The 25,731-nt window shown below is 40.4% G+C and overlaps 2 protein-coding genes across 3 annotated transcripts in view; one reads left to right on the top strand and one right to left on the bottom strand.

Annotated features, from left to right (window-relative positions):
- Slc35a1 (solute carrier family 35 member A1) lies at nt 1-23,266 on the top strand. Its single transcript, XM_005361967.2, has 8 exons — nt 1-166; nt 4,214-4,391; nt 13,494-13,653; nt 13,931-14,083; nt 17,259-17,325; nt 18,988-19,164; nt 19,528-19,662; nt 22,295-23,266. Exons 1-8 carry the CDS (start codon nt 151-153, stop codon nt 22,417-22,419), a joined length of 1,011 nt encoding a protein of 336 aa, XP_005362024.1. The 5' UTR covers nt 1-150; the 3' UTR covers nt 22,420-23,266.
- A 2,178-nt stretch (nt 23,267-25,444) lies between these two features.
- Nucleotides 25,445-25,731, bottom strand: part of Rars2 (arginyl-tRNA synthetase 2, mitochondrial) — a 43,964-nt gene continuing 43,677 nt past the window's right edge. The window contains exon 20 of one of the 2 annotated variants that reach the window (XM_005361966.2): nt 25,445-25,564. In XM_005361966.2, the coding sequence (XP_005362023.1) occupies nt 25,478-25,564 (87 nt within the window). In that variant the 3' untranslated portion in view covers nt 25,445-25,477. The remainder of the gene's footprint in view (nt 25,565-25,731) is intronic. The other variant, XM_026786591.1, reaches the window with a different exon arrangement.

Genomic DNA, 25,731 nt, shown 5'->3' with positions numbered 1-25,731 from the left:
GCCGAGTGTCCCAGGCTTGTCGCTCCGCACCCTGCGCGCCTTCCGCTGCAGCCAGCGGCTTCCTCCTGGCGCGGCCGGGGCGGCGAGTTCTCTAGGCCGGCGCGTCTCTATGGCTGCAGGGGCGTTAGTTCCGCAGGCTGGCTCAGCACCATGGCTCAGGCGAAAGGTGAGGCCGGGCTGCAGGGAGAGGGGTAGGGGACGGCGGCCGGGGCGTTGCGAGACGGGCGGGCTCGAGGGGCCGCGCCCTCCCGGCGGGTAGCGGCCCGGGCTGCATCCGCACCCCGGCGGAGCGAGCGGTCCCGGCTGCACCCGCACCCTGGCTGCACCCGCACCCCGGCGGAGTGGGCCAGGTCCCTTCCTGGAGCGAGGCTGCGGTTCTGAGCACTGGGTTTGAAGGGGCGCGCGCTGTGCATCCCATCGATGGCAGGCCGACTCGCCGAGCTGTGGTGACGGCTGTTTCAAGTTTTACATAAGCTGAACCCAGGGCTGAGTTTCTGTTCTGTAGCACTGTGGCCAGGAGAGGTCAAAAGGCGGTGATTTGTTTGTTTGTTTTTAAAGCAGGGATCCACCCCACACTACAGGGTCTCTTTCTGTAGCCCAGGTTGACGTAAAAGTCGGGGAGATCGTCCTGCCTCAGCTTCCCAATTGCTAGGATTAATGGTCTGAACCACCATACCTGGCATATCGCTATTTTCTTCGTCTTCGTTTCCCCAAAGAGCACTTGGCTTTAAATCTAAATAAACGTTGAACGAGTATTTAAAGAATATCCTTTTGTGTGGACGTGACATTATTTATCTTGTGAGGGGAAGTAACACTTAACATCAGGCGCCAGATATGTTTTGTGTGGTGGTCTTTGCTTCTCTTATGGGTTATCCCATTTCAGGTAAGGCCTTTGGGAACCCAGGAAAAACGCATGGAAAAAGCCGTTCTTATTACAGTAGAAGGGGCTAGATAATAGGGCGGATGACAAGACAGACGGACAGTTAAACATTACAGAGGGCAAATCAATACCTTAAATCAATTTGTTAACAGTTTACAAATTTAGACTTATTACCAGTACATACTTCATTACATTTGGTTGCGATGCACGTTTTATCCTAATGAAATAGTTTCTATACCTCCCTAGAGTCGTCTCAAAGATTATTTAGCAGCTACTTTCCGAAATGTCCAAGCTTTCAGATATGAGAAATAATAGTCCCCATAAAATGTAATTGGAAAACAAAAGTTTAACTCTAGGCTGGCTTTGGGGGATATTTCCTAGTCAGAAACAAAGGCTGTAGGGCTAATGGGTTTTTCGCAAGAGAGGGACAGTAGGTGAGGTGTGGGTTAAGTTTTTAGCTAATGGCTTGGCATGATTTGAATTCTTAGGAAAGTTTAAAAGTTACTTACATACCGTGGATTTTTTTTTTATTGCTCAGAAAGCGTTGAAATTTATGGTAAAGGAAATTTCATCCTGGAAAAATTGGGAATGAAGAAGAAATGTTTTGATTTAATGGTAAACTGAAATATCAGTGAAAGTCATGGTTAAGAAAACACTGGTTTTAAAAGTTGAAATATGCTTCTAAAGTGGTATTGCATATCAAATTCACGTATTTTTTTGTAGTATCTAAATTTCTACTTTTCTACTTTGACTATTAATTATTTTCAAGAATTACGTTGGCAGATATTTGCTTCCTATGGGTGTTTTTAAAAACCTGTGATACTGGCTCATGCTTATTGATCCCTGCACTTAGGAGGCAGAGGCATGCAGAGTTCCATGAGTTTGTAGCCAGTGTGTTTTTTCTATACGGTGAATTCCAAGCCAACCTGAGATTCATAGACAGACCCTGTCTCAAGGGAGGGGGGGATACAATAGTATGGTTTTTTTTTTTGGAGTAAATGCTATGTTTAGTCTTTAAACATTCACTATCTAGATTTTTGGAATCAGAAACCTATATCATACCTATATTAGAATTTGTGCTCCTCAGTTATGAGGATATTGATAACTCGGGACATGGATGGGCAGTCTTTCTGTACACAGCTTAGTCTGCCATAGCTGCTGAACCCTGCAATTGTAGCACAAATGTAGCCAGAATATTTGGGTAGATGAGCATAGCTGTCTTCCAATACCACTTCATTTACTGACACTGAGATTTGAATTGACTGTAATTTCAATGTGTCTTGAGATGGACTTAACATTTTTCTATTCACTTGAAGTTATAAAGCCATTCTGCGTGATCTTATACAAATAAGGGATTGTGTAGTTTGCTTTCTCTCATACTGATTGGTTAGATGTTATTGCTGCCGGTTTTTGGAGTCATAAACTCTTTCATAATAAAGTTTTAGAACAATAGAAGTATTATAGTGGCTTCCTCCACTTCCCTTTACATAATCATTGCTTATCTGGCTTGCTGGAGCTTTTAGAAAGGAAAGATAAATACTTAAGACATTTCTTCCATATTGCTTCTTTGGTATAATTTTAAGAATTTGCCTACAATTTACAAATTAGTCTTTAATTCACCAAGGAGAAAATACTTATCTGAAGACACTGTTTCCTTAAGTTTTAATCACCATATTTTAAAGTATCTGTTTGAAACACCTACTTTAAGTTGGGCGGTGGTGGTACATGTCTTTAATCAAGGCACTCAGAAGGAACAGGCAGGTGGATTTCAGTGAGTTCCTGGCCAGCCTGGTCTACAAAGCAAGTTCCAGGACTGTTACACAGAGAAATCCTGTCTCAACTCCCCCCTTCCCAACCCCCCCCCATTCTATTTACCTATGATTAAGTATAATTACCTATAATTAGGTATAATTACCTATGACTAGTTATTAATTATCTAGATTGTGATTCCAAAGTGGAAACAAAAGCACATTACAGTTGTAGAATAGTACTCTGAAGTCACTCGATGTCCTTATGGTTTACTGGGATGGCAAAGTAGGACCCAATTTAATAAGCCTCTTATTATGTATGACCCATGAGCTAAGAACAGTGTTCCCAGGTGGATACTTGGAAATGATTTGATGACAAAACAGTACCTTTGAGTACCAAGTAAATGAAATGTTACCCCACATAATTCCAGTCTCATGAGTAGATCTCAATGACAAGGATTAGATTAATTTATAACTAATAAAAAATCAGTTGTGGGAATTGGTTTTCTCATATAAGTCTTATATGATACCCTACATTTTGTCATGAGAAGAAAGCAGAAATGGTTGAAGCCTTGGGTGGTGGCAGTAGCAGAGCAGGAAGCATGGGGCGGGGGTGAAGGGAGGACTGGATGCAGCCGCGACTGAATTTACCAAAGGCGTTGGACTGTCCTTGGCACCCGAGTGAAGGCTGCTATATCCTGCATCTCAAGTTTCACAGAGGTTTCTCTAAGTACTCTGTGTTAACCTGTTACTTTCAGGTCATGCAGAGAGGTGAGGGGCTAGATTTAATTAATTCTTGACTTTCAGATGGTTCTATATAACTCTCACGTGTGTGTGTCTGGGGGAGATAAAAGAGAAGGGTGGGGTCTTAGAATATAGCCCAGGCTGGTTATGAAGCCACGTGTTTGTGTATTAGATTGTTCCAGACCAGTACTTTTCTACTAGGGTCATTTTTTGCCCTCCCAGGACGTACAGGATCACGTATGATGCTGGTGTCAACCTCATGGGTGCGAAGACTGCACGCACGTGCCACCGCAATGATGCTAAGCTGCGCTTTCGTCACACAGTTAGCCCTTTGCTTTCTGCTGTCTTCAGGAGCAGTTAGGTTCTAGCAGGGGGAGCTTCGCTAGGCTTTATACCGTGATGAGGAGTGACCCTCTTCCCCCTGGAAAGCTTGTCCTCCCTCTAGCCACACAGCCAAGTCCACCCTGTTGTCAGTGGGATGACAGGTGTAGCCAGAGAGGCCTCAGGTCTGTTCTCTGCTGTCTTGAGATTTAGAATGTATTGCAATTGCTCTGATGCTTTGCTTCACAGGTTTGTAATCATAAAAATAATTATATATTTTATAGCAAACTTAACTAAGGTTGCTATGTCACATAATTGTACAGTTGGGGACACTAAAAAATATCTGTATCCAATATCTTGTATGGAGTTTTAAAGTCAGCGGTATTTGTGTATTTTAGATGTCATTATTTAGAAAACTATTTGGTGTTAGAAACTATATGGACTGACTAGTCTGTTATCATTATATACATATATATCTACACACATGCTAAATAATATTTTTGTTGCACATATTTTCCAGAAAATGTCAGTTTATTCTTCAAGCTCTACTGCTTGGCAGTGATGACTCTGGTGGCTGCAGCTTACACCGTGGCTTTAAGATACACACGGACAACAGCTAAAGAACTCTACTTTTCAACTACAGCCGTGTGCATCACAGAAGTTATAAAGCTACTGATAAGTGTTGGACTCTTGGCTAAGTAAGTAAAAATACTTCTAGAGTGTTCAGTTCTTTTTTTTCCTTCAAGTTAAGGTATTGAAAATTCAAGTCACATCTTCATGTATTAGGTTGATCTGAAGCAGTTTTGGCCCCCAGGAGGTAGAGTTTTGTATGTCTATCATAATAAGCATGTACTGGCATCTGGGCGACAGAGGCCAGGGATTCTTCTACATATCATGCAGTGCCTACAGCAGCCCTTTAAAGCAAAGGCGTGTCCATCCCAATGCTGGTAATGTTGAAACTGAAGAATTCCTGTATAAAGCAGGAGTTGCACAAATGCAGATTTTTCTGTTTTTTTTTTTTATTTTTTATTTTTTTTTTGCTGTAACAAACTACTTGCTCATGAAATTGACCTTTATGGAAAAATTTTTTGATCCGTTTTCAGAGGAATATAATGATAATCATAAACATTTATAGGTGTTTCCTATGTTACATGCCAGGCACTGTGCTAGGTGCTTTTTAATAATTTCATGTCATTTTAAAAATTTGACATATTGGCTGGGCGGTGGTGGTGCACGCCTTTAATCCCAGCACTCGGGAGGCAGAGGCAGGCGGATCTCTGTGAGTTCGAGACCAGCCTGGTCTACAAGAGCTAGTTCCAGGACAGGCTCCAAAACTACAGAGAAACCCTGTCTCTAAAAACAAAACAAAACAAAAAAAAAATTTGACATATTGGTATGTTATATCAATCAGCATATGAAGCACCTCAAGATTATGCTGCTGACATGTCATGACACTGGGGGCTGCAAGGGCAGAGGGTGGACATGCAGGGGCAGGAAATGAATGGGATGGAGATGCATGATGTGAAAGACACAAAGAGTAAATAAAAAGAAAGCTAAAAGAATTGTCCAAAGGTAAACAGGATGTTACTCCCTCCAGTCATTAAAAAACATGGTTTGGGTCGAGCATGGTGGCATGCTCTTTTATTCTCAGCACTTGGGAGATAGAAGCAAGTTGGTCTCTGATGTCCAGAATAGCTTGGTCTATATTTAGAGTTCTGGGCTAGCCAGGGCTACATAATGAGACTCTGCCTCAACAAACAAACAAACAAACAACAACAAAAGCACAAAACTCAAAACCAAACCATGGGTGGTGGGGACTGGGACTGGAGGGTTGTCTCAGTGGTTAAGTATACTTGCTCCTTTTCCTGGGGACCCAAGTTCAGTTCCCAGCACCTATGTTGGAGAGCTCACACTCTCCTGAACGCCAGCTGATCTGCATTAGACACCCTCTTCTGGTATCTGTAGGCACACACACACACACAGAGGTGTTATTCACCCACACATATGCATGCAGACATAAAAATAATCTTAGGGGAGCTGGAGAGATGGCTGCTCTTGCACAGGATGCTGATTGAATTCCTAGCACTCTCATGGCAACTTGGCTGTCAGTACCACTCTAGGCTATGGTCTCTGTGGCACCAAGCACACGTGAGATGCACAGACATCATATAGGCAAACGCTGATACACATAAAAAAGAATCTTAAAAAGAAGCACAGTTGGATAACAGTGCTTTACTGGGATAAATGTCAGGAAACATTTGTTACTTGGAAGCTTTATTAAATGATTCTTTAAACAGAAAGACAGCAAAGCTGATTCACAGTTTGAATTTATATTTGTTTGAAAATTCATTGCTATAATGTTAAAATAATTTTCCAGATGTAAAAAGAAATTATTGTGGGATGAGGGGAGGGAAGGAGAACTGGGATTGATATGTGAAATTAAAAAATAAAAAAGTTATTTTTGTTGGTGTTCAAAGTAGAAACAGTATTTTATCATTGGAGAAAGACTTTTTTTTTCAGAATAATTATGTGGAAGACTTCTATTAAAAAGATAAAGGTCTGGAACTACTATTTAGAATGAGAAAGTAGAAAGAAAAGCTCGTTCCTGTCTGCTCTTTATGATGATGCACTGTAGAGTGGATCAATACAAAACCTCATTTATGTTTAAAATCACTACTTAGTTCTATAGTTTAGGTCTTAACTGACCACTAAAAACCTGTTATTTGGCCCATTAAAGGCCTCATCCCCAACTTGATTCTAGTGCAGGAGCTTGGAGGGCTTTAGTACATTGGGGCATGCCCTCAAAGGTAACTGCAGGACCCAGTCTGCTTTTCTCTTTTACTTGGTGGCCACAAGGTGAACAGTTGTTGGGTACTATGTTGCTAGTGTGATGAGCTGTCTAGCCCAGAGCAATGGGGCTAACAGAAACCTCCAACACGTTGATCAAAATAAACCTTCACGAATTTTGCAGGCAAATGGATGGAAATAGAAAACACTATCCTGAGTGAGGTAAGCCAGACCCAAAAAGAGGAGCATGGGATGTACTCACTCATATTTGGTTTCTAGCCATAAACAAAGGACATTGAGCCTATAATTAGTGATCCTAGAGAAGCTAAATAAGGAGAACCCAAAGAAAAACATATAGGCATCCTCCTGAATATTAACCTTCATCAGACGATGAAAGGAGACAGAGACAGAGACCAACTTTGGAGCACCGGACATAATTCTCAAGGCCCAAATCAGGAGCAGAAGGAGAGAGAGCACGAGCAAGGAACTCAGGACCACAAGGGGTGCACCCACACACTGAGACAATGGGGATGTTCTATTGGGAACTCACCAAGGCCAGCTGGCCTGGGTCTGAAAAAGCCTGGGATAAAACTGGATTCTCTGAACATAGCGGACAATGAGGACTACTGAGAACTCAAGAACAATGGCAATGGGTTTCTGATCCTACTGCATGTACTGGCTTTGTAAGAGCCTAGGCAGTTTGGATGCTCAACTTACTAGACCTGGATGGAGGTGGGTGGTCCTTGGACTTCCCACAGGTCAGGGAGCCCTGATTGCTCTTTGGGCTGACGAGGGAGGGGGACTTGATTGGGGGAGGGGGAGGGAAATGGGAGGCGGTGGCGGGGAAGAGACGGAAATCTTTAATAAATAAATAAATAAATTAAAAAAAAGAAAGCACCACTGTTGGCGGTGGCACTAGAAAAAAAATAAAAAAAATAAACCCTCACTCGTAAAAGGTGACTTTGTTACAGTTAACGAGAGTTAACACATTTAGTTTGTTACTGATTAACTGGCATTGAACTCGGTTAACTATGACACTTGTGTGAATGAAGCCTTACATGTATTTTCTTCATGTTGCATTGTGGCTTACAGACACTTAGAACAGTGTTTACTTTAGCACTGCACTTGGGGGCCATTTGCACAGTAGCATCACCAACAATCAGCGTGAAGATGGGGAAAATGTAGCACTAAACAGACCACACTAAATAGATTATCGTCTGCAAGTGGCTGACTTTGTGCTTTTCTTGTCCTGACTCTGAATTTACAGCTTTTTGTTTGTTTGTTTGTTTTTCAAGACAGGGTTTCTCTGTAGCTTTGGAGCCTGTCCTGGAACTAGCTCTTGTAGACCAGGCTGGCCTCAAACTCACTGAGACCCTCCTGCCTTTGCCTCCTGAGTGCTGGGATTAAAGGCTACAGTTTTTTTTTTTAATCCCTTGTTCTTTTGTAAGCCCTTCAATGGCATTTAGACACTAGAATATAGATATTAGTTATATACGTTGCTACTGCACTAGCCTTTCTTCTAGGCCAGTGATTCTCAACCTCTGGGGATCAAATGACCCTTTCACAGGGGTCGCCTAAGACCATTTGAAAGCACAGGTGTTTACACCATGATTGGTAACAGTAGCAAAATTACAGCTATGAAGTAGCAATGAAATAATTTTATGGCTGGGGGCACCACAACATGAGGAACTGTATTAAAGGGTTGGAGCATTGGGAAGGGTGGGAACCACTGCTTTAGGCTCTTTGGGCTAGACATACTTGTGCCCGTCTGTCTCTCTGCAGGATACCTCCAGTTATGGTCAGCACCACCAGGTTTTCACATCTTCCCGGTCCCCATTTGTTTCCTTCTGCAGTGTTGATGAGCTTAGTTTCTGCTATTCTCAAATATTTTCTAATTTGCTTAATCTTAGAATGTGTAATAGATTAAGAATTACTGGGCTGTAAAGATGTCTCAGCAGATGACAAAGGTGTTTGATGCCATGTCTGATGAACCACATTTGATCCTTGGGTCCACATGGTGGAAGAATGAACTGACTCTCACATGAGTACCATGGTGTGGAAAAACACGCATATGCACACACAAGTAAATAAATGTGATAAAAAGATTAAAATGATTCTTCCTTTCCTCTTTCTTCTTTCCTTCCTTTTTTTTTTTTTTTTTTGAGACAGGGTTTCTCTGTGTAATAGTCTTGGCTGTCCTGGAAGTTGCCCTGTAGAAGCCCTGTGGGGTGCAGGGACGGGCGCAGCGGGAGAGGAAGCTAAGCCAGGGCAGATGAGAGTTGGGACTGCTAGTGCTTCTTCTGAACCCAGTGGCTAGTTTGGGTTTCAATTCCTAGAGCTGGAATTCCAGTCCTATCTCTGGCTTGGGTTGGGGCTAAAAAGCTTCAGGAGGACAGCTTTTTTGTAAATTTGGGCGCCAAATGAAGCACAACTAATAAAAACCCAGAGACAGAAATTGGGGTTCAATCTGACAACCAGAAAAGCAAAACAGTCAGCCACTGGCTCTTACTTTGACCTCAGTCTGAAATGGCGACCCTGACCCAAGAAATCTCAGAATGAGACCGAGACTGAGAGCTGTCTCCTTCTGTTCTGTATTCCTCTCTAGTGCTGGGATTAAGGCCTGCACCACATGGTTTCTATGGCATCTAGTGGCTACTGGGATTAAAGGTGTGTGGTACCACTGTCTGGTCTGTAAGGCTGATCAGTGGGGCAGTTTTACTCTCCGATCTTCAGGCAAGCTTTATTTATCAAAATACAAATGAAATACCACTACAGTAGACCAGGCTGGCCTGATCAAGGAGATCCGCCTGCCTCTGCCTCCCGAGTGCTGAGATTAAAGACGTGAGCCACCACCGCCTGGCTTTAAAAAGATTTTCTAGTACAAAGTTACTGACGTTCAGTAATCTGTATGCAGTTTTTTGCTTTAAGTGTTCGATCCTGTAGTGAATAACTTGTTAGGGGTGGTTGCATTCTCTCTTCCAGCTCTGAAATAGAATTTTTTTATACATCTTTATACATTTGAAGTAATGATTTCAGCTTTTACTTTGTTTAGTATTTCTTCGTTCTTACTGATTTTACTCATAGTTTTTCAGAGTCTTTGGAATATGAAATTATACTGACTAAACCATAAGTTAGAATGTCAGGAAGAGAGAATATTGAATATGTGGAGGAATATATGGATGGGTACTTTGACAAAGCTTATGTGGTCTAATTAGCATTATTTTAATATGCAGGAAATTGCTGGACACTGAGTATGGAATACAGTAACTGTATTAAGTTTCTGTACTGAAATGTTTTATCATTTTTCATACATAAATGTCTTCATGTCAGTACATACAAATCTCTCTCCAAAGTGCATTGCAGTCCACTATATAGATGTATGATACATGCCAGTTACTATTCATGGACATTTGGTTTGTTTCCAGTTTTTTCCTATTACATAATAAGACACAGTGGTTATCTTTGTCCATAGATAGACTGTTGTGTGCCCATGTGATTATATCAGATACTTTTTTGTTTCTATTGTTCTTTGAGGTGCTGGGATTGAATCAGAGTTTTACACATGCTAGGCAGGTACTTTATCACTGAAGACACTTTACGTCAGATCACTCTGAAATCAAAAAGTCAATCAGGAGATAGTGCTTTGGGGGAAGAGGGACAGGCCAGTAGTGACAGGACAGAAGCTTGCTATATAGATATGGAGATCTGTTTGGATAACTGGAGTTTCTAGCATTTAACTATTCTTTAAAATATAAAGTACTTTTAAAGATTGTTTTGTTTGCTCATGAAACTGATTTCATAGTTTCACAGGAAAATCACTTATTAGCTGTATGCTCTACTGAGCCCTCTGAAGCCCATTAACACTGATGGTACAAGTTAAACCTGTCACTGGTAGAGTACGGAAAAGGAGGTGAAGACACTTCCATTCTGCTTCAGAAGAGAACTGGCTTTTTCATTGTTTGCTCTTCCCCACGGTCCACGGATGGCATGGCCTTGGCAGGATGTGTAAATGTTAATGTACTTAGACCTTGGATGTCTTCCAGTAGTTAAAATACACCACAGTCGTTAAGCTACTTATCTATAATAAGGTCACAGAGGAGTCTTTTACTGTTTTATGGTGTTATCTATAATACTATAAAATCTGATAAATAGATAAGTCATAGATTTTCTAGCCTTATTCATTTATCCTGTTGGGCGGACATTTTCTCTACCTCTTAGTACCCCTGCTGTAATAATGTTCAGAGACTTAGGGAAGAAATAAAAATCATGCACCTCATGTATTTTCTCATATAACATGTCTTAATTTTCGCATCCTAAACTTTGCAGATAAGACATTTGTAAACAAAGCCGAAATGTCTATCACAAGTAATCTTAGTGTTGTGTTCGTACAGTGCCTTGGCAACCCAGGCAAGGATTTTCCCTTTCTGATTGTTCTTGCTAAAGGAGGCCTACTTTGGCTCAGAAAGAAAGATTTGGTTTCATCATGAATTTTCTTGTTTTTTTTTTTTTTATTTATTATGTATACAATATTCTGTGTGTGTGTGTATGCCTGCAGGCCAGAAGAGGGCACCAGACCTCATTACAGATGGTTGTGAGCCACCATGTGGTTGCTGGGAATTGAACTCAGGACCTTTGGAAGAGCAGGCAATGCTCTTAACCTCTGAGCCATCTCTCCAGCCCAAATTTTCTTGTTTTTCTGTTGGGTTTTGGGGCAAGGTTTCACTCTGTAATCAAGGGCATTCTAGAAGTAGTTTAGGCTAGCTAATTCTGTTCTGTGGATATCTGAAGAAAAAAATGTCACTGATAGTGTTGAATCAGCCTCTTAACGCTTAGAGCTGACAGTAAATGGGGTTAGAGAAGGACACTAACCATTACGCTCTAGCCTGGGAGGATCAGCACGAAGAACCTTCTATCGGAGTGAAACAGATCTAGGAGAGGGTAGGAGGCTGATGGTGATGTACAAACAATGTCACTCAGTAGTTTCTCCAGGGAGCCGTTCTGAAGACGAGGTAGTGTGTGCAAGTTGGCATTTAGAAGAATACATGGGGGAGCCTATACATGTAGGAATTAGACCTGTACTCTCATATGATGCGGACTAATGGTAAGTATGAAAAACCATGAACTATTACGTTTTCTGATATATAATCTTTTAAGAGGGTTCTTTGGTCTTAGTTTCTTTTCCTGTTGCTGTGGCAAAAATGCCCTAGCAAATAAAAGAGACAAAGGGTTTATTAGCTTACAGTTACAGGTTTCAAGCCTCCTGGCAGGGAAGTCACGGTGGCAGCAGTTAGAGGCAGGTGATGTGAATGTGGAATACAGATGCGAGTGATAGTCCTCGTCTGAGGGAATGCGATACCTGCAGTAGGTGGGCCTTCCCAGCCTAATTAACACAGTCAAGAGAATTCTCCACACACAGCCTATAGGTCAACTTAATCCAGAAAATCTCACTCAGATCCCTTCCAAAATGATGCTAGATTGTGTCAAATTGACAATTCAAGCTAACCATCACACTTGAATTTGACCTCTTGGCAGTTATTTTAACTTTATAATAGAGGAGAAAATAATTGAAATGTTGTTCTTTATACTCTGGTTAATAGTCAAGTATATAGTACATTTTAGACATTTATTAGGAAGCAACCAAGGACTTGGGGATGTAGATCAGTGGTAGAGTGCTTGCCTAGAATATGCAAAGGCGGCCCTGAGTTATCTCATTCCCTCACAAAAGAAATGTTTAAAGATGTTCAGATTGCTTGGAAAATGACGCGTGTGTGTGTATTTGGATTCCTTTTCCCTCATAGTATTTGTAGCCCCCAGCCCACACTGTGCACAGAACTTTTCAGCATAGAATATAACACTGGAGTACGGAGACTTGTGAACTTGGTAATAGATCTGTAACTGGGAAAGAAGCTTTGTGTTCCTGTGGTCTAGACCAAATTTCCTGTCTTAAGTAGAACATTTTCTTGAGGTCTAGAATGTTCTACAATGAATGAATAGAAATAATCAATTTGATACAATGTACCAAAATTTTGTCGCCTTCCCCGGGACTTTAATTGTTCCTGCAGCATTTAAATATGAAAATAACCCCAAGTGTTGATTCTAATGCTAATAAAAAGCACAGGTTATGAGGGTGCTCTCAGTTACGTCTAGGACAATGTAGATAAAGTTTATTTTGATGTTGATGCTTATTATAAAATATTGTTTTATTTTTATATTTAGGAAGCAAATGAAGTGATTTTCTGTAGGGGAAATATAAGCTACATTAGCCTTGGTTAATCTAGCCTTTGGTTAATGTGGCTTTTTTTGTATATTACAGATATAGTTTACTTTTATTGAAGTTAATCAGTTTCTCAGATTTTCTATAGAACTATACAAAAATTTTAAAAGTATGTTTATATAAAAATTTATTACCTATTATAACCAGCACTGAGTAAATTTATAAATAATAAGAACCACATGCTTTCAGACCCAAGTTGTATAACCACTATAGCCTTCTCTTGTTTTCATTGATGTTGAGGCATACTTGGTACAACAGAGTTGGAGTGACAGAGCATTAATTTTGTCTCCTGATATCTATTACTAGTCATACAAAAACTCTTGGAATTTTGGCCCAAGGATTTTGGTGATAATCCTACTTAATTATCATACTTTTTTCTAAGTAGAATTTAACTTTTATAGGTCTATTTCTTTAAATAAGTCTCACATTAGTTGGGCAGAGTTCTTAAGAGTCTACTCTAAATTACATCAGGTACTCAACTGGGTGTGGAGTCTCATTCACAGAATGCTACAGATGTGTGTATGCCTGTAACCCCCACATCTGGGAGGTGAAGGAAGGGGATCCTAAATTCAAGTCAGCCACAGAACAAGACCCTGTCTCAAGACCAGGAGGTCAGGGTGTAGCTCAGTGGTGGATGACTTGCTCAGCATGCACAAGAACTGGCTTCTGCGCCTGCACTGGGTGGGGAAGTATTGAATTTCCTGCCTCACCACGTTCATCTCCCCTTATGTTTTCAAAGAGAAACTGGAAGCTTGGATAGATTTAAGGCGTCTTTAAGTGAAAATGTCCTGGGGAGCCCCAAGGAACTGGTGAAGTTAAGTGTGCCGTCACTGGTGTATGCTATTCAGAACAACATGGCTTTCCTAGCTCTGAGTAACCTGGATGCAGCAGTCTACCAGGTGAGTGCAGTTAATGATATAAAAGCTCTGAACTGAGACATGGCGGTGCATACCTTTAATCCTAGCACTCTAGGTCTCTGAGTTCGAGGCCAGCCATGGATAGATATTGAGATCTTGTCTCAAAAGAAAACTGGGATTTGAGGTTGTTGAATTTCTCCAATGGAGATTTTCTTAATTAATTCTTTACTACATTCACAAATATTTTCTTAATTCTCCTAGTGATAGGAGATATTTCTGTAAAAGACTAACATTAGATGAATTTATTATTTGTTTCTAGGTGACCTATCAACTGAAGATTCCCTGTACTGCTTTATGTACCGTTTTAATGTTAAATCGAACACTCAGCAAATTACAGTGGATTTCGGTTTTTATGCTGTGTGCTGGGGTCACACTTGTACAGTGGAAACCTGCCCAGGCTACGAAAGTCGTGGTAAGAAACAAAATCATGGCCATAGGTAAAAAGGAAACTCCTCTCGTACAGCACCTGATCACACCATCCAGTCACGTTGATGAATGGAGAGCAGCATCACTTTTGATGTAAAATGCACTCTGCCTTATAGGTGGGCTTTCCTCGTTAGCACTGGTTACTGAGGGTCATAATACTTAGTATGGTGTTACGGTTTAAATGAGATGCCCCCGCTCTCTGGTAGACCATGTATTTGACTCCTGGCTGGTGATGTTTTTAGGAGGCTTAGGAGATGTGGTCTTGCTGGAGGAAGTGTGCTCCTGGGAGCATGCTTTGAGGTTTTAAAAGCCACTTACCGTTGGCAATTCAGTTCCCTCTGCGGTGGTTGTTGCTTACGGTTTAAGATGTGAACTGTCAGCTGCTCCTGCTGCTATGCTTACTTGCTGCCTTCCCCAGTGTGACACTGCTTCAGCCCAGAGAAAACCCACTCTTGCATTAATTGCCTTGTCATGATGCTTATCACTGCAACAGAAAAGTAGCTAATACCACCGGCTTTCTGTTTCTAAGAGGAAAGCGTTAATATATATTAGTGATAGAAAACATTCTTCAGTATATGCCTTTTTAATGGACAACAGCACACTGTATTAGTAGCCTTTCTATTGCTGTGATGAAACATCATGACCAAGGCAGCTTAGAGAAGAAAGAGTTTATCTGGGCTTACGGGTGCAGAGGGGGAGTACCTGATGGTGGAATGGTGGCAGTCCACGCGTGTGGCTGGAACAGAAGCTGAAGGGCTCACAGCTTGAACCACAGCATAAAACAGAGCAGACAAGGAACGACATGGCTTTGAAGCCTTAAGGCCTATTCCAAGTGACATACTCGTATGGCAAGGCCACATCTTCTAAATCTTATCAAACATCCTCACTGAGACGACTAAGGATTCAAACATCTCAGCCTGTTGGGGCATTCATTCTCATTTAAACCTCCACAAACAACTCTAGAAAAGGTGAGGTAACTGTCCAAAGACAGTTAATAGCTAAACTGGACAGGCTTCTTCATGCCATTGCAGTTTCTAGATGGTTTTAAGCTGCGTTTGGAAATGCTGAGTATGGTTTCCCTCCAGTTTTCATTCCCCTTCATTTAGTCTCTGGCAGTATGCCCACTGTCAGCCATAGGGATGACAGTGGAGGACTGTTCTGACATTGATACTAAAGTGGAAAAATAGCCCTTTATGTGATGGTTTCAAAACGACTGTTAAGGAACTTGCCCGATTTTTCAGAGTGCTATAAGCCTCATTATTCTTCATGTCATAACAATGAAAATACTACCTTCATAGGATGGACCTGTGAGTGTGTGAGGTAATGTCACATCCTACTCTTCAGGTGTCCCAATTTAAACTCATTTATTTCTGTGGCCTGTTTATAGAGACCTTCCTGAGGCCGGCATTTCACTTCCAGATGTATCGTTCTGTCATTGCTCCACAGTATGCCCTAAAACTGGATTCAATGTCCAGATACTACCTGAATTGTATCAGACATAGCTTGATATTACGCCTTTGCTTTAAACAGAGGTCTGCTAAGTCAGCATATAGTCAGTTTTGGGCAAGTTTATCTTTTTTTTTTTTTTTTGGATTTTTCGAGACAGGGTTTCTCTGTAGCTTTTTTGGTTCCTGTCCTGGAACTAGCTCTTGTAGACCAGGCTGGCCTCGAACTCACAGAGATCCACCTGCCTCTGCCTCCTGAGTGCTGGGATTAAAGGCATGCGCCACCAACGCCCGGCAAGTTTATCTTTTTAATTGGCTATATACAACTGATGTTTTATAAGTATAACTTGTTTTGAATTTTGAGTGTAGCTAGCTTATCCTAAACCAGTATTTGCATTTAAACTCATCCTGTCAGATGAGAAAGTCTCCTGTGGAGTATCTACCATGTGGACAGGAGTTTTTGCATACATTTAAACTCATCCTGTCAGATGAGAAAGTCTCCTGTGGAGTATCTACCATGTGGACAGGAGTTTTTGCATGCATTCATTCCATACCACCTTGTAACAGTGGTTACTTTCTGTTTAAGAATTAGATTGTCTTCTAAGATCCTATACACTGTTGGAGCTCGGACTAGTAGTCTTGGGTTTCCAAATTTCAGTTTCTTTTTCATTTTGTTGTTACACTGGTCTATACCAGGTGCCTGTTTACAAAATACTGAGACTACAGACTGTAACTTGAACAATAGTCAAGAATCACAGAGGGTCATTAAAACCCTTTAGTATCCCAGGAGTAAAATTTTTCAGTTTTCAGTGACGACTGGACATTTTAGGCTACACTTTACGTCTCAGTCCCAGGCACTGCTGACATTAGGCTTTCTGCTGTTGAACAAGGTATCTCATCCTTACTATAGTACATACAGTCCTGTGTCCCAATGCTTTAATTCCAGCGGAGTACTGAGGTAGTATTCATTTCTCAGGGTGACAGATGACACTCCTGAAAGTTCGTTTAGGGAAGGAAGAAAACGAGAGCTGAAACAGTATGTTGGGTACTGTATACATACATCTTCTATATACACCTGTCAGTCTCCCCGTACATGAAGCTGTTAAGGACCATTCCGAGATGTGTGTTATCACTTATTTGCTTAGCATATAGCAATGATTCTGGTACACAGAATGGTCTAAGTATTTGGTAAAAATTCAGTAAAGTGTGTAGTGTCAAGAGTTAGTACTTTATCCAAATCATAAGGGAGTAAGTTATCTTACTTACTGTACCATTTTCAGGACTGATACTTTGGTTCAGGGTAGAAGCAGAAATTAAAATTAGTAAGCAGGTCAAGTACTTGGAAATTGAGGTGTACATGTTATATTGTGCATATCCTCTGTGTATGATTTGAAAGAAATTCTTTCAACTTAAATGCTTTGGTTAATTTGAAAATTGTTTTTTCATTTTGTTTGCTGCTTTATCATTCCTATTTAATTATGTCTGATATGAAATGTACTTTTAGTAGAAGCATAAGTAGGCCTTCTCTTTTTCTTTTTTTTAAGACAAGGTCTTAATATATACCCCTGGCTGGCCTGGAACTCCTAGGGATCCACCTGCCTCTGCGTGCTGGGATTAAAGGCATGTATCACCAGGCCTGGCAACATGTATATTTGTGGTTATTGGATTAATTTGGTCGCACTTACTAAGAGTAACTTTAAAAACTTACAATTGCAGGTAGAGCAGAACCCATTATTAGGCTTCTGTGCCATAGCTATTGCCGTCTTGTGCTCTGGGTTTGCAGGTAAGTTGTGAAAGCACCGTGTTACCATATAACTGTAAAAACCGCATCTCATTTCCTTGGTGTTTCCTAACAATTTTATTCCCATTAAGACTTTAAATTCCTTCTTACGTTGTTTTGTGTCAGCTATTTCCCCCCTCTCCCCGTAAGTATGTGATTCACTTACCACAGGTGTTCAGACTTCAGAGTTGCAGCTAGGAATATACTTTGGCCATTCTTGGCCATCTTAGTTTAGCCAAGGACCAAAAGTTAATGGAAAGGCCTCCGGCAATGAAGGGAATTAACCTTCAGGGAGGCCGCAATGAGTCCCCATGTCCCCAAAGTATCACTGTTTTCAAACTTGTCTCTGCTGCCATGGATACTAGGATAACCAGCTTAGACTGTCTTGTACCTATAATCTCAAGTTCTTCCTTTGCTTCAACAGACTAGGAGCTATGGAATAGAAAGAGGAGGTGGGTGAAATGTACCTTAGCAAACATAATATCAAAGAAGAACAGCCCAAACATCAAGGAAACAGGAAAGTATGGAGTCATATTAGGGACAATTATTCCTCTCATGAATTAAGAAAAGATAAGAAATATACGAAGCTTAATGTAAGAAATGAAATATGTTGCAGAAATAGCTCCAACAGGTATGAAACTCAAGAGCTTTTTAATAAAGAATATATTAGTGGTATTTGTATATCTCTTTATTTCCACCTATTTCAAGAGTGATGTCCTGTCCTGAAGTAACATCACTGAATAGCAATGCCTTTTCCAGACAGAAAGTCTAAGTGGGAAGTTTTAACAGCTATTTTATGTTTGTTGCCATAGTCTGGCTCTTTCCAAAATAGCCTCATCAAAATCAATCTTGTTTTTGCCAGGTACGGTGGCAGGACCTGAGAGGTAGAGGCAGGCAGATTCAAAGTCAGCCTGGTCTACAGTTCCAGGCTAGCCAGGGCCACATGGTGAGATCCTGTCCCCAAAATAAAGATTAATATAAAAATTATTTTTAGTTATACCTTTTAGTTGGTAAATAACAGTTCCCAGTGTCTCTGGGTCAACATGCATTCATCTAACTTTAAAGCCTGACATAGTGGTATTTGACTTTTTAGGGACAAAAGCTGTTTTTTTTTTTGTTTTTTTTTTCTCCCTTTTCTCTAAGGGGGAAAAAACATTTTTTGAGCCCTACCCCCTACCCAAGTCCTGGGAAAAATACATCTACACACAAATTTAATACCTAATAAGCAGTTCCCAGCATATGATATTGGTTCTGTCACTGGAACGACACCAGCTGGTGATTAGATAGCTGCTCCACACAGTGAGACACTCATCCTCACAGGTGTCAGGGGGGTGGAGGAGGGTAACGCACTCTAGTGCTGTAGCTTTAAGATTGGTATTAGGAATAGAGAGTTCTTTCATCTAAAGGGAAAACTTTTCTTGACTGTTTAACAACCGTTTGTCAAATGGAGCTTATGACGTTTTCTCTTCATTATTAATCTATATGCTTTGTAAAAGCAATGTGGTGATGTTTAATATATCATGTCGTAAACTACATAACAAACGTGTATTTAACTAATACTAAGAATATTTCTTCCCCAAGTCATGCACTTGGGGTGTGTTCTAAACAGAATGTCATTAGTTAATTCATACTATCTTTAATACATCTATGTCCATTTTTCCCTAGGAGTTTATTTTGAAAAAGTTTTAAAGAGTTCAGACACTTCCCTTTGGGTGAGAAACATTCAGATGTATCTGTCTGGGATTGCTGTGACGTTAGTTGGTGCCTACTTGTCAGACGGAGTTGGAATTAAAGAAAAAGGATTTTTCTATGGTTACACATATTATGTCTGGTTTGTCATCTGTAAGTATCTAGGAATAAAAGGTCTGAGTAGATTCTTTTTGCTTTTTATTTTAACTCTTAAGTTAGATGTCTGTCCTAGGCACTTACAGCATTTTGGAATTATTCCTTTGATAAAGTGATGAATACCAGTTCAGAATATATAATTTTGTTTTTATCAACTTGCTATCTCAGAGAAATAATCAGAAAGAATCTTGTGTTATAATAACTGTGTCTAATTTAGTAGTGGACTAGTCTTTTACACATCAGAGACTTGCTTCTGAAGAAAACTGTCCTCCTTGTCCTAGGTAAATGAGTGTGCCATCTCTGGGGATGGAATGTTGTCATGATTGAGTACTGAGATCTTATTTCTTTCTGTCTCCTAAGTCCTTGCTAGTGTTGGCGGACTCTACACCTCTGTTGTGGTCAAGTACACCGACAACATCATGAAAGGCTTCTCCGCAGCCGCCGCCATTGTTCTTTCGACCATTGCCTCAGTCATCCTGTTTGGGTTACAGATAAGTAAGTTGTTAACATGGATGAGCCTCTCTTCATGGTCTGCTCCAATTCTTATTTAGAGCAATCCTAATTTTGCTGCAGTTTATTCTGTGGTGTGCAGCTGTGTGAAGGAGATTATGCAACACTTCAGTATCCTTGTCCCCTTAAATATTACATACAGATGTTTTAAGTGAGCCAGGTTGTACATTTGGTCCTCTATAACTGTGGCTTCTGCATCTGCGGATTCAATCATGTTAGAAAATATTAGGGAGAAAACTGTCTGAATATGAATATACTTCTTGTCACAATTCCTTAAGAATAAAAATAACTGCCAGGCATGGTGGCACACACCTTTAATCCCAGCACTTGGGGGGCAGAGACAGGGGGATCTCTGTGAGTTCAAGGCCAGTCTGGTCTACAGAGTGAGTTCCAGGACAGCCAGGGCTGTTACACAGAGAAACCCTGTCTCGAAAAACCAAAACCAAACTAAAACAAGAATATAAATAATTACAGTACATTGTAGTAGATATTTTAAGTAGCCTATGAAGGACTTGTAGGGAAGGTATTTATGTGTAGGTTATGTGTAAATGCCATGCTGTCTTCATATATAGGGCATGAAGATTTTGGTGTCTGAGGGAAATGCTCGAACCCATCCCCGTGGGCGCACAGGGACAGGAAAACAGCCTGACTGGAGGAAGTGACCCCTTCCAGCAGTGGAGTCACCACATGTAGACCTATTTTGAAGCCTCCTTTCATTTCTTTTTATTTCACGTCTTCCTGTTCTGGACTTAGGTTTACAGCAGAATTGTGGCACCTTTGCTATGCTAATCCTGTTAGTGTTGTTTTTTTTTCTTAACTGTCATATCCAGCTTTTGAATTATTTAAGCAGCAATGTTTTAGTGTTTCAGGTTTATTTTAAGCTTTATAGTAATTATTTTCTTTATTGATCAATTATTATACCATAACCTACTAAGGAAAATCTATTAAATGTGTACAGTAAGTGAAAGTGGGAAAACTGTCCTGCATTAATTTCATTTTAGAATAAACCCCTCTTACAAATACAAATAGAAGCGTTATCAGTGTTGCAGAAAGCTGTTTTATAGGATGGTTCAAATCTCGTCTATTGTAAGTTTTGGCAGCAGCCCTGGGGAAAGAACACAATCATGTCTGACACCTTTTCTCTCAAGTGACATCACTGATCACCAGGGTTTATCGGGTGATTTACCTAGAACAGTCTCCACCAAACAACAAGGAAGTTGTATGAGTCCTCCCACAGCATTTCTGGTGTTCTCATCCGATTTGAGTAAACATTTAATGGTAGTTCTCATCTGTCCTTATATCCATGTAATCCCGTGACTTTGCTCCTGAGAAAAACTGGGTAACTATAAAATATTTCTGTCTTAGGAGTCTCTCAGCTAACTATTGAGATATTAAGATATAAACTGTCTTGCCCCTCGAATTCAAAGCTGGTCTTTTACTGTAGATGAACTAAAACTAAAGCTTGGTGCTATTTCTTTCTATTCTTTTTAGGGGGCGGGGCTATCCCATGTAGCTCAGACGGCCCTAGACTCAGTAGAAAGCTAGCAGTCTTGAACTCCTGAGCCTTCTGTCTTGGGATTACAGGCATGTAGTTACATGCCAATTTTTAAAGGTATCAATACTGAACCATTGTGCAATACAGTTAATATGTATAGAATATGGTTCAGTTTTAAGTATACAGTTTTGACATTAGCATTTATTTATATAATGCCTACATATGAAGCTTATAGAAGGGTTTTATTATTACTACTTTTTTTCTCTTTGGTGTGTGGGTCCATGTGGATCAGTTGCTCTCCCTATGTTGGGGACAGGCCCACTCACTGTTTGGCTAGACTAGCTGACAGATAGCTCCAGGGGTGGTCTGTGTCTGCTCCCACAGTCTTCCCACAGCACCGAGGCTGCATTTGGATGAGTGCTGGTGATTCAGGCTCTCAGGCACCTCAGCCCTCATACAAGTTTTTACATCCCAGTTTTCAGGAGTAGCGTGAAAAAGAGGCAAGCGTGGCAGGAAACACAATAATCACTTTATCACCTATCCAGAAATTTTCAGTGGTTTTTGAATGCTGAATTTTGTGTAGCTATCTTTTACATTAAGCTTTCTGGGATCGTAAGTAAGCCATATCATACCACATTTTTTTCTATTCATACACACACACACACATTTATATTACATTTACTTCCTCTCACTATGTGTCTTCTAGGGAAAACAACATACCTCTTTGTTGGGGTAGTCTAAGATAGGAGGCTTACTAATGTTTTTGAAAAGTGTGTTATCACTCCTTTGATATTTATTTTTTCCTCCAATTTCCTTTCTGCTTAGAATAGATAACTTCTCATAAAAACATGTGTGACCTGATAGTGCAGCCTACAGTTAAAAAGATTTTAGGAGTGGGATGACGGCTCATTAATAAAGTGCTTGCAGTCCTAGCACCAGGGAGGCGGGGGGCAGGAATCCCTGGGTTTGGTGGGCTCCACTCAAAGGAGAGACCTTGCTGAAAAAGAGACAGACAGCATTCCTAAGGATGATGCCCAGGACCCTACACACATAAAATGCTTCTTAAAGTTCATCATTTTTTATAGTCTAAAGAAAAAAAGTTATTTTCCTTTCTCTTTTCAGCACTTTCCTTTGCAATGGGAGCTCTTCTTGTGTGTGTTTCCATCTATCTCTATGGCTTACCCAGACAAGACACCACATCCATTCAACAAGAAGCAACTGCAAAAGAAAGGATCATTGGTGTGTGATTTGAATCTTAACTGTACCTATAACGACTTAACTGTTGATAATAAATTAGAGCCTTAAGTCAACCCCAGATGGTAGCTTAAACGGTATCAATGGATTAAGTATATGACATAAGAATCAAGAAGGAAACTGAATGAGTGAAGTGCTAAAACAGATTTGAATATGTTTGGTGTCAAGCTCTATTACTTCAGAATGAAGGACTTTACTACAAAGTGTGTGTGAGAGAGAGTGTGCGTGAGTGCATGCGTGTATGTATACTGTGTACAGGGAGCATTCAGTTGACATGGTATCAGGACTACATGCATGTGTCTCATGTACACAGAGCAGAGGTGACAATACAGGGTCAGAACATCAGGTGAAACTACAACATTCAGTCGACAAGGTTGAGACGGTGTCTGAAGGTTCAAGTGCCAAAGCCACTTCTGTACACACTGTTTTCTTGTTCAGGTACCGGGAGAGGAGGGTGAACCTTCCTGGTCTAGATCATGGATAGTACTTTGTCCAGGTAGCAGTAAAGTCTAGCTTCTCTTATCAAAGTGAAGAATGAATAAGACAAGACATTTGAGAACAAAACTCAGTGTGTAAACAGAATCTGCTTCATAGCTCAGACACTGACTTCTGTCTGGGAACTTCAGTGCTGTATTTGTGCCAGTCACTGTCTGGTTCATATTTCTTTGCTGTTAGCTGATATACTTTTCAGAAAATTTTCTAAGTCGCTTTTATACTTTCTTTTTTTATAAAGTATGGTTACCTGTTGGGCTCTGAATTTGTGAACTTGCAGTGATTTCAGTGATTTTAAAATATTTCTATAATGTTAATGGGGAAATCCAGCAATAAATTTATTTATATCACTTTTGTGTAGTCACTTTGTTTTATGAATATGATCACTATGATAATGCAAAAACATGGCTTTTTTTTCTACATATGAAAATTTAACAAAGTAATCTAATTCTTACAAGCCTTGAGCAAAAAAGAATTTCTAGGGAGGATTAAAGCATAGTAAGTCTTTTCAAAGAACTGTATTTTTGAAGACTTAATCCCTGTATAATTTTGCTCAAGACTGAAATACTCAGTGGTCTGAGGAGTTTCTCCAAAGAAGTGGAGAGAAAGAGTAGGTATGTAAAACATGCCCCAAGTGGACACGTTCATCCACAGCGGGTTTGCTGTAGGAAGGTCCGTGCTACTCTAAGTAGAAAACTAGCAAATCACTTACAACTGTGACCACATAACATTTAGATTAAATGTAGCAGGCCAAATAGAAATGCTGGCAGAAGATGGTGATGGTTCTCAAACATAGCACATTGTACTTACTGTTAGCTAAATTAAGCCCATATCACTGAATCAAGTCAAACTACCTTGTCTGTATGCAGATACATGGAAGCCAAAACTCCACCTCAAATTATGCTTTAATACTGGCCCACACTTGACAAAAACCTGAATTCAGTGTTCTGTAGCTGCTTGCTATTTAGATGCGTATGTCCCTGGACTTCACAGTTTGTTACAGTATATTCCAGCTAACGGTAAGCCCGAGGCCAGTTCTCACTGCTGTCTGCCAACGCTTACTTTACATCTCCCTGTATTTGGTCCAGGAACTAGCTACTGTTAAAATAAAATTGGCAACCAACCTTCACCAATTATTAGGTGAAAACAGGAGGTAATCTCAATTATAAGAATAACTTCTACAAGCCCCCATGAGTCCCAGTCAGTTGATTCTATGGGCCATGCTGGAGCCTGTAGGGTCTGACCTAGGTCCTCTGCACATTTCCTGTGGGGCTCCTAACAGTGGGAGTCCTCTGACTCTTTCCGCCTGCTTGTGGGACCCCTTTCCTCCTACTTGGTTGCCTTGTGCAGCCATGATGTGATGGTTGTGCCTAGCCTCACTGGAGCATGTCGATGTCCCTGGGTGGATCTGGGGAATCTGGGAGGTGGGAGACAGAAACCGGAGAGAGGAAGTGAGAGACATTGCACTTGGGATGTGTATATGCGAAAAATAAACTTTTTTCCTGTTAATCCCAGCACTCAAAAGGCATATCTCTGAGTTCAGGTCAGTCTGGTTTACATAGTGAGTTCCAGGCCAGCTGGGGCTACACAGACCTTGTCTTATATTGACTAAAAAAAAAAAAAAAAAAATTTCTGGGCCAGCAAGTTGTTTCAAATGCTTATGAGTATAAGCCTGACACCCTAAGTTTGGGACTTGGAACCCACTATAGAATGAAAGAACCAACTTCCAGAAGCTGTGCTCTGACTTTCAAGTGAACACTCCCCACCACCACCACCACCACCTCCACCACCAAGAAGAAGCTGAAAAGAAGTTCTTGTCGGGATCTAAATGTGCAGGCCTGTAACCCTAGCTGAGCGAAGCCAGTAGGATCATTGATTCAAGGCCTGGCTAGGTTATAAATTCGAAGTCCACATGGGCAATTTACATGACATTCTACTTCAGTATAAAAAAATAAAAAGAAGGGTAGGTATATAATTCAGTGGTAGAGCCCTTGCCTAGTGCACACAAAGTTTCAGGCTCAGCCTCTAGCAACATACACAATCTAAATATATAGTATATGTGCATATACATGCACACACATAACATATGCACATACTTGTATTTGAGAAAAATGACTGCAGGCCAGAATTTAAATGTTAGTCTTTTGCCCCAATTATATCATAAGGTTTGAAATTTAAAAGACTCAACTTAGTTTCTTACATGTTTGAATACCTACTGATCATGAGTGAAATACACATATTTTTTTTAAGAGTAAAGATTAAATAAGTTAATGTTACTATATAAAAATATATATTCTGATCAGGTGGTAGCAATGGCGCATGCCTTTAATCCCAGCATTCGGGAAACAGAGACAAGTAGATATCTGTGAGTTTGAAGCTAGCCTCAGAGAAACCCTGTCTGGAAAAAACCCCACCCCCTAAAAAAAAATACACACACACACACACACACATACATATAAATTTTGGCACAGAACAATAAATTCTATTCCGAACAGCAAGGCATCTTATAACTAGAACTTATTTGGCATTAAAAACCACACTTTAATTAGAAATTACATATTACATTCTACATACAGGTGTAATTCCAAGAAGTTTCATCCCATTGGCGAGGACAGAACGAACAGCTTTGAAAAGATGAAGCCTAGCCTACAAAATAAAAAATGATTAAATGTTCAAGATTATGTTAGCAATAAGCAAATAAAGAGTGGTTTTAGAAGTTATTCTAGGGGCTGGAGAGATGGCTCAGTGGTTAAGAGCATTGCCTGCTCTTCCAAAGGTCCTGAGTTCAATTCCCAGCAACCACATGGTGGCTC

Source organism: Microtus ochrogaster, linkage group LG5 (genome assembly GCF_000317375.1).
Source record: "Microtus ochrogaster isolate Prairie Vole_2 linkage group LG5, MicOch1.0, whole genome shotgun sequence".
In the NCBI taxonomy this organism is placed as follows: domain Eukaryota; kingdom Metazoa; phylum Chordata; class Mammalia; order Rodentia; family Cricetidae; genus Microtus; species Microtus ochrogaster.
The sequence above is the reverse complement of the archived record's forward strand: the minus strand, read 5'-3'. Positions and strand labels throughout refer to the sequence as shown.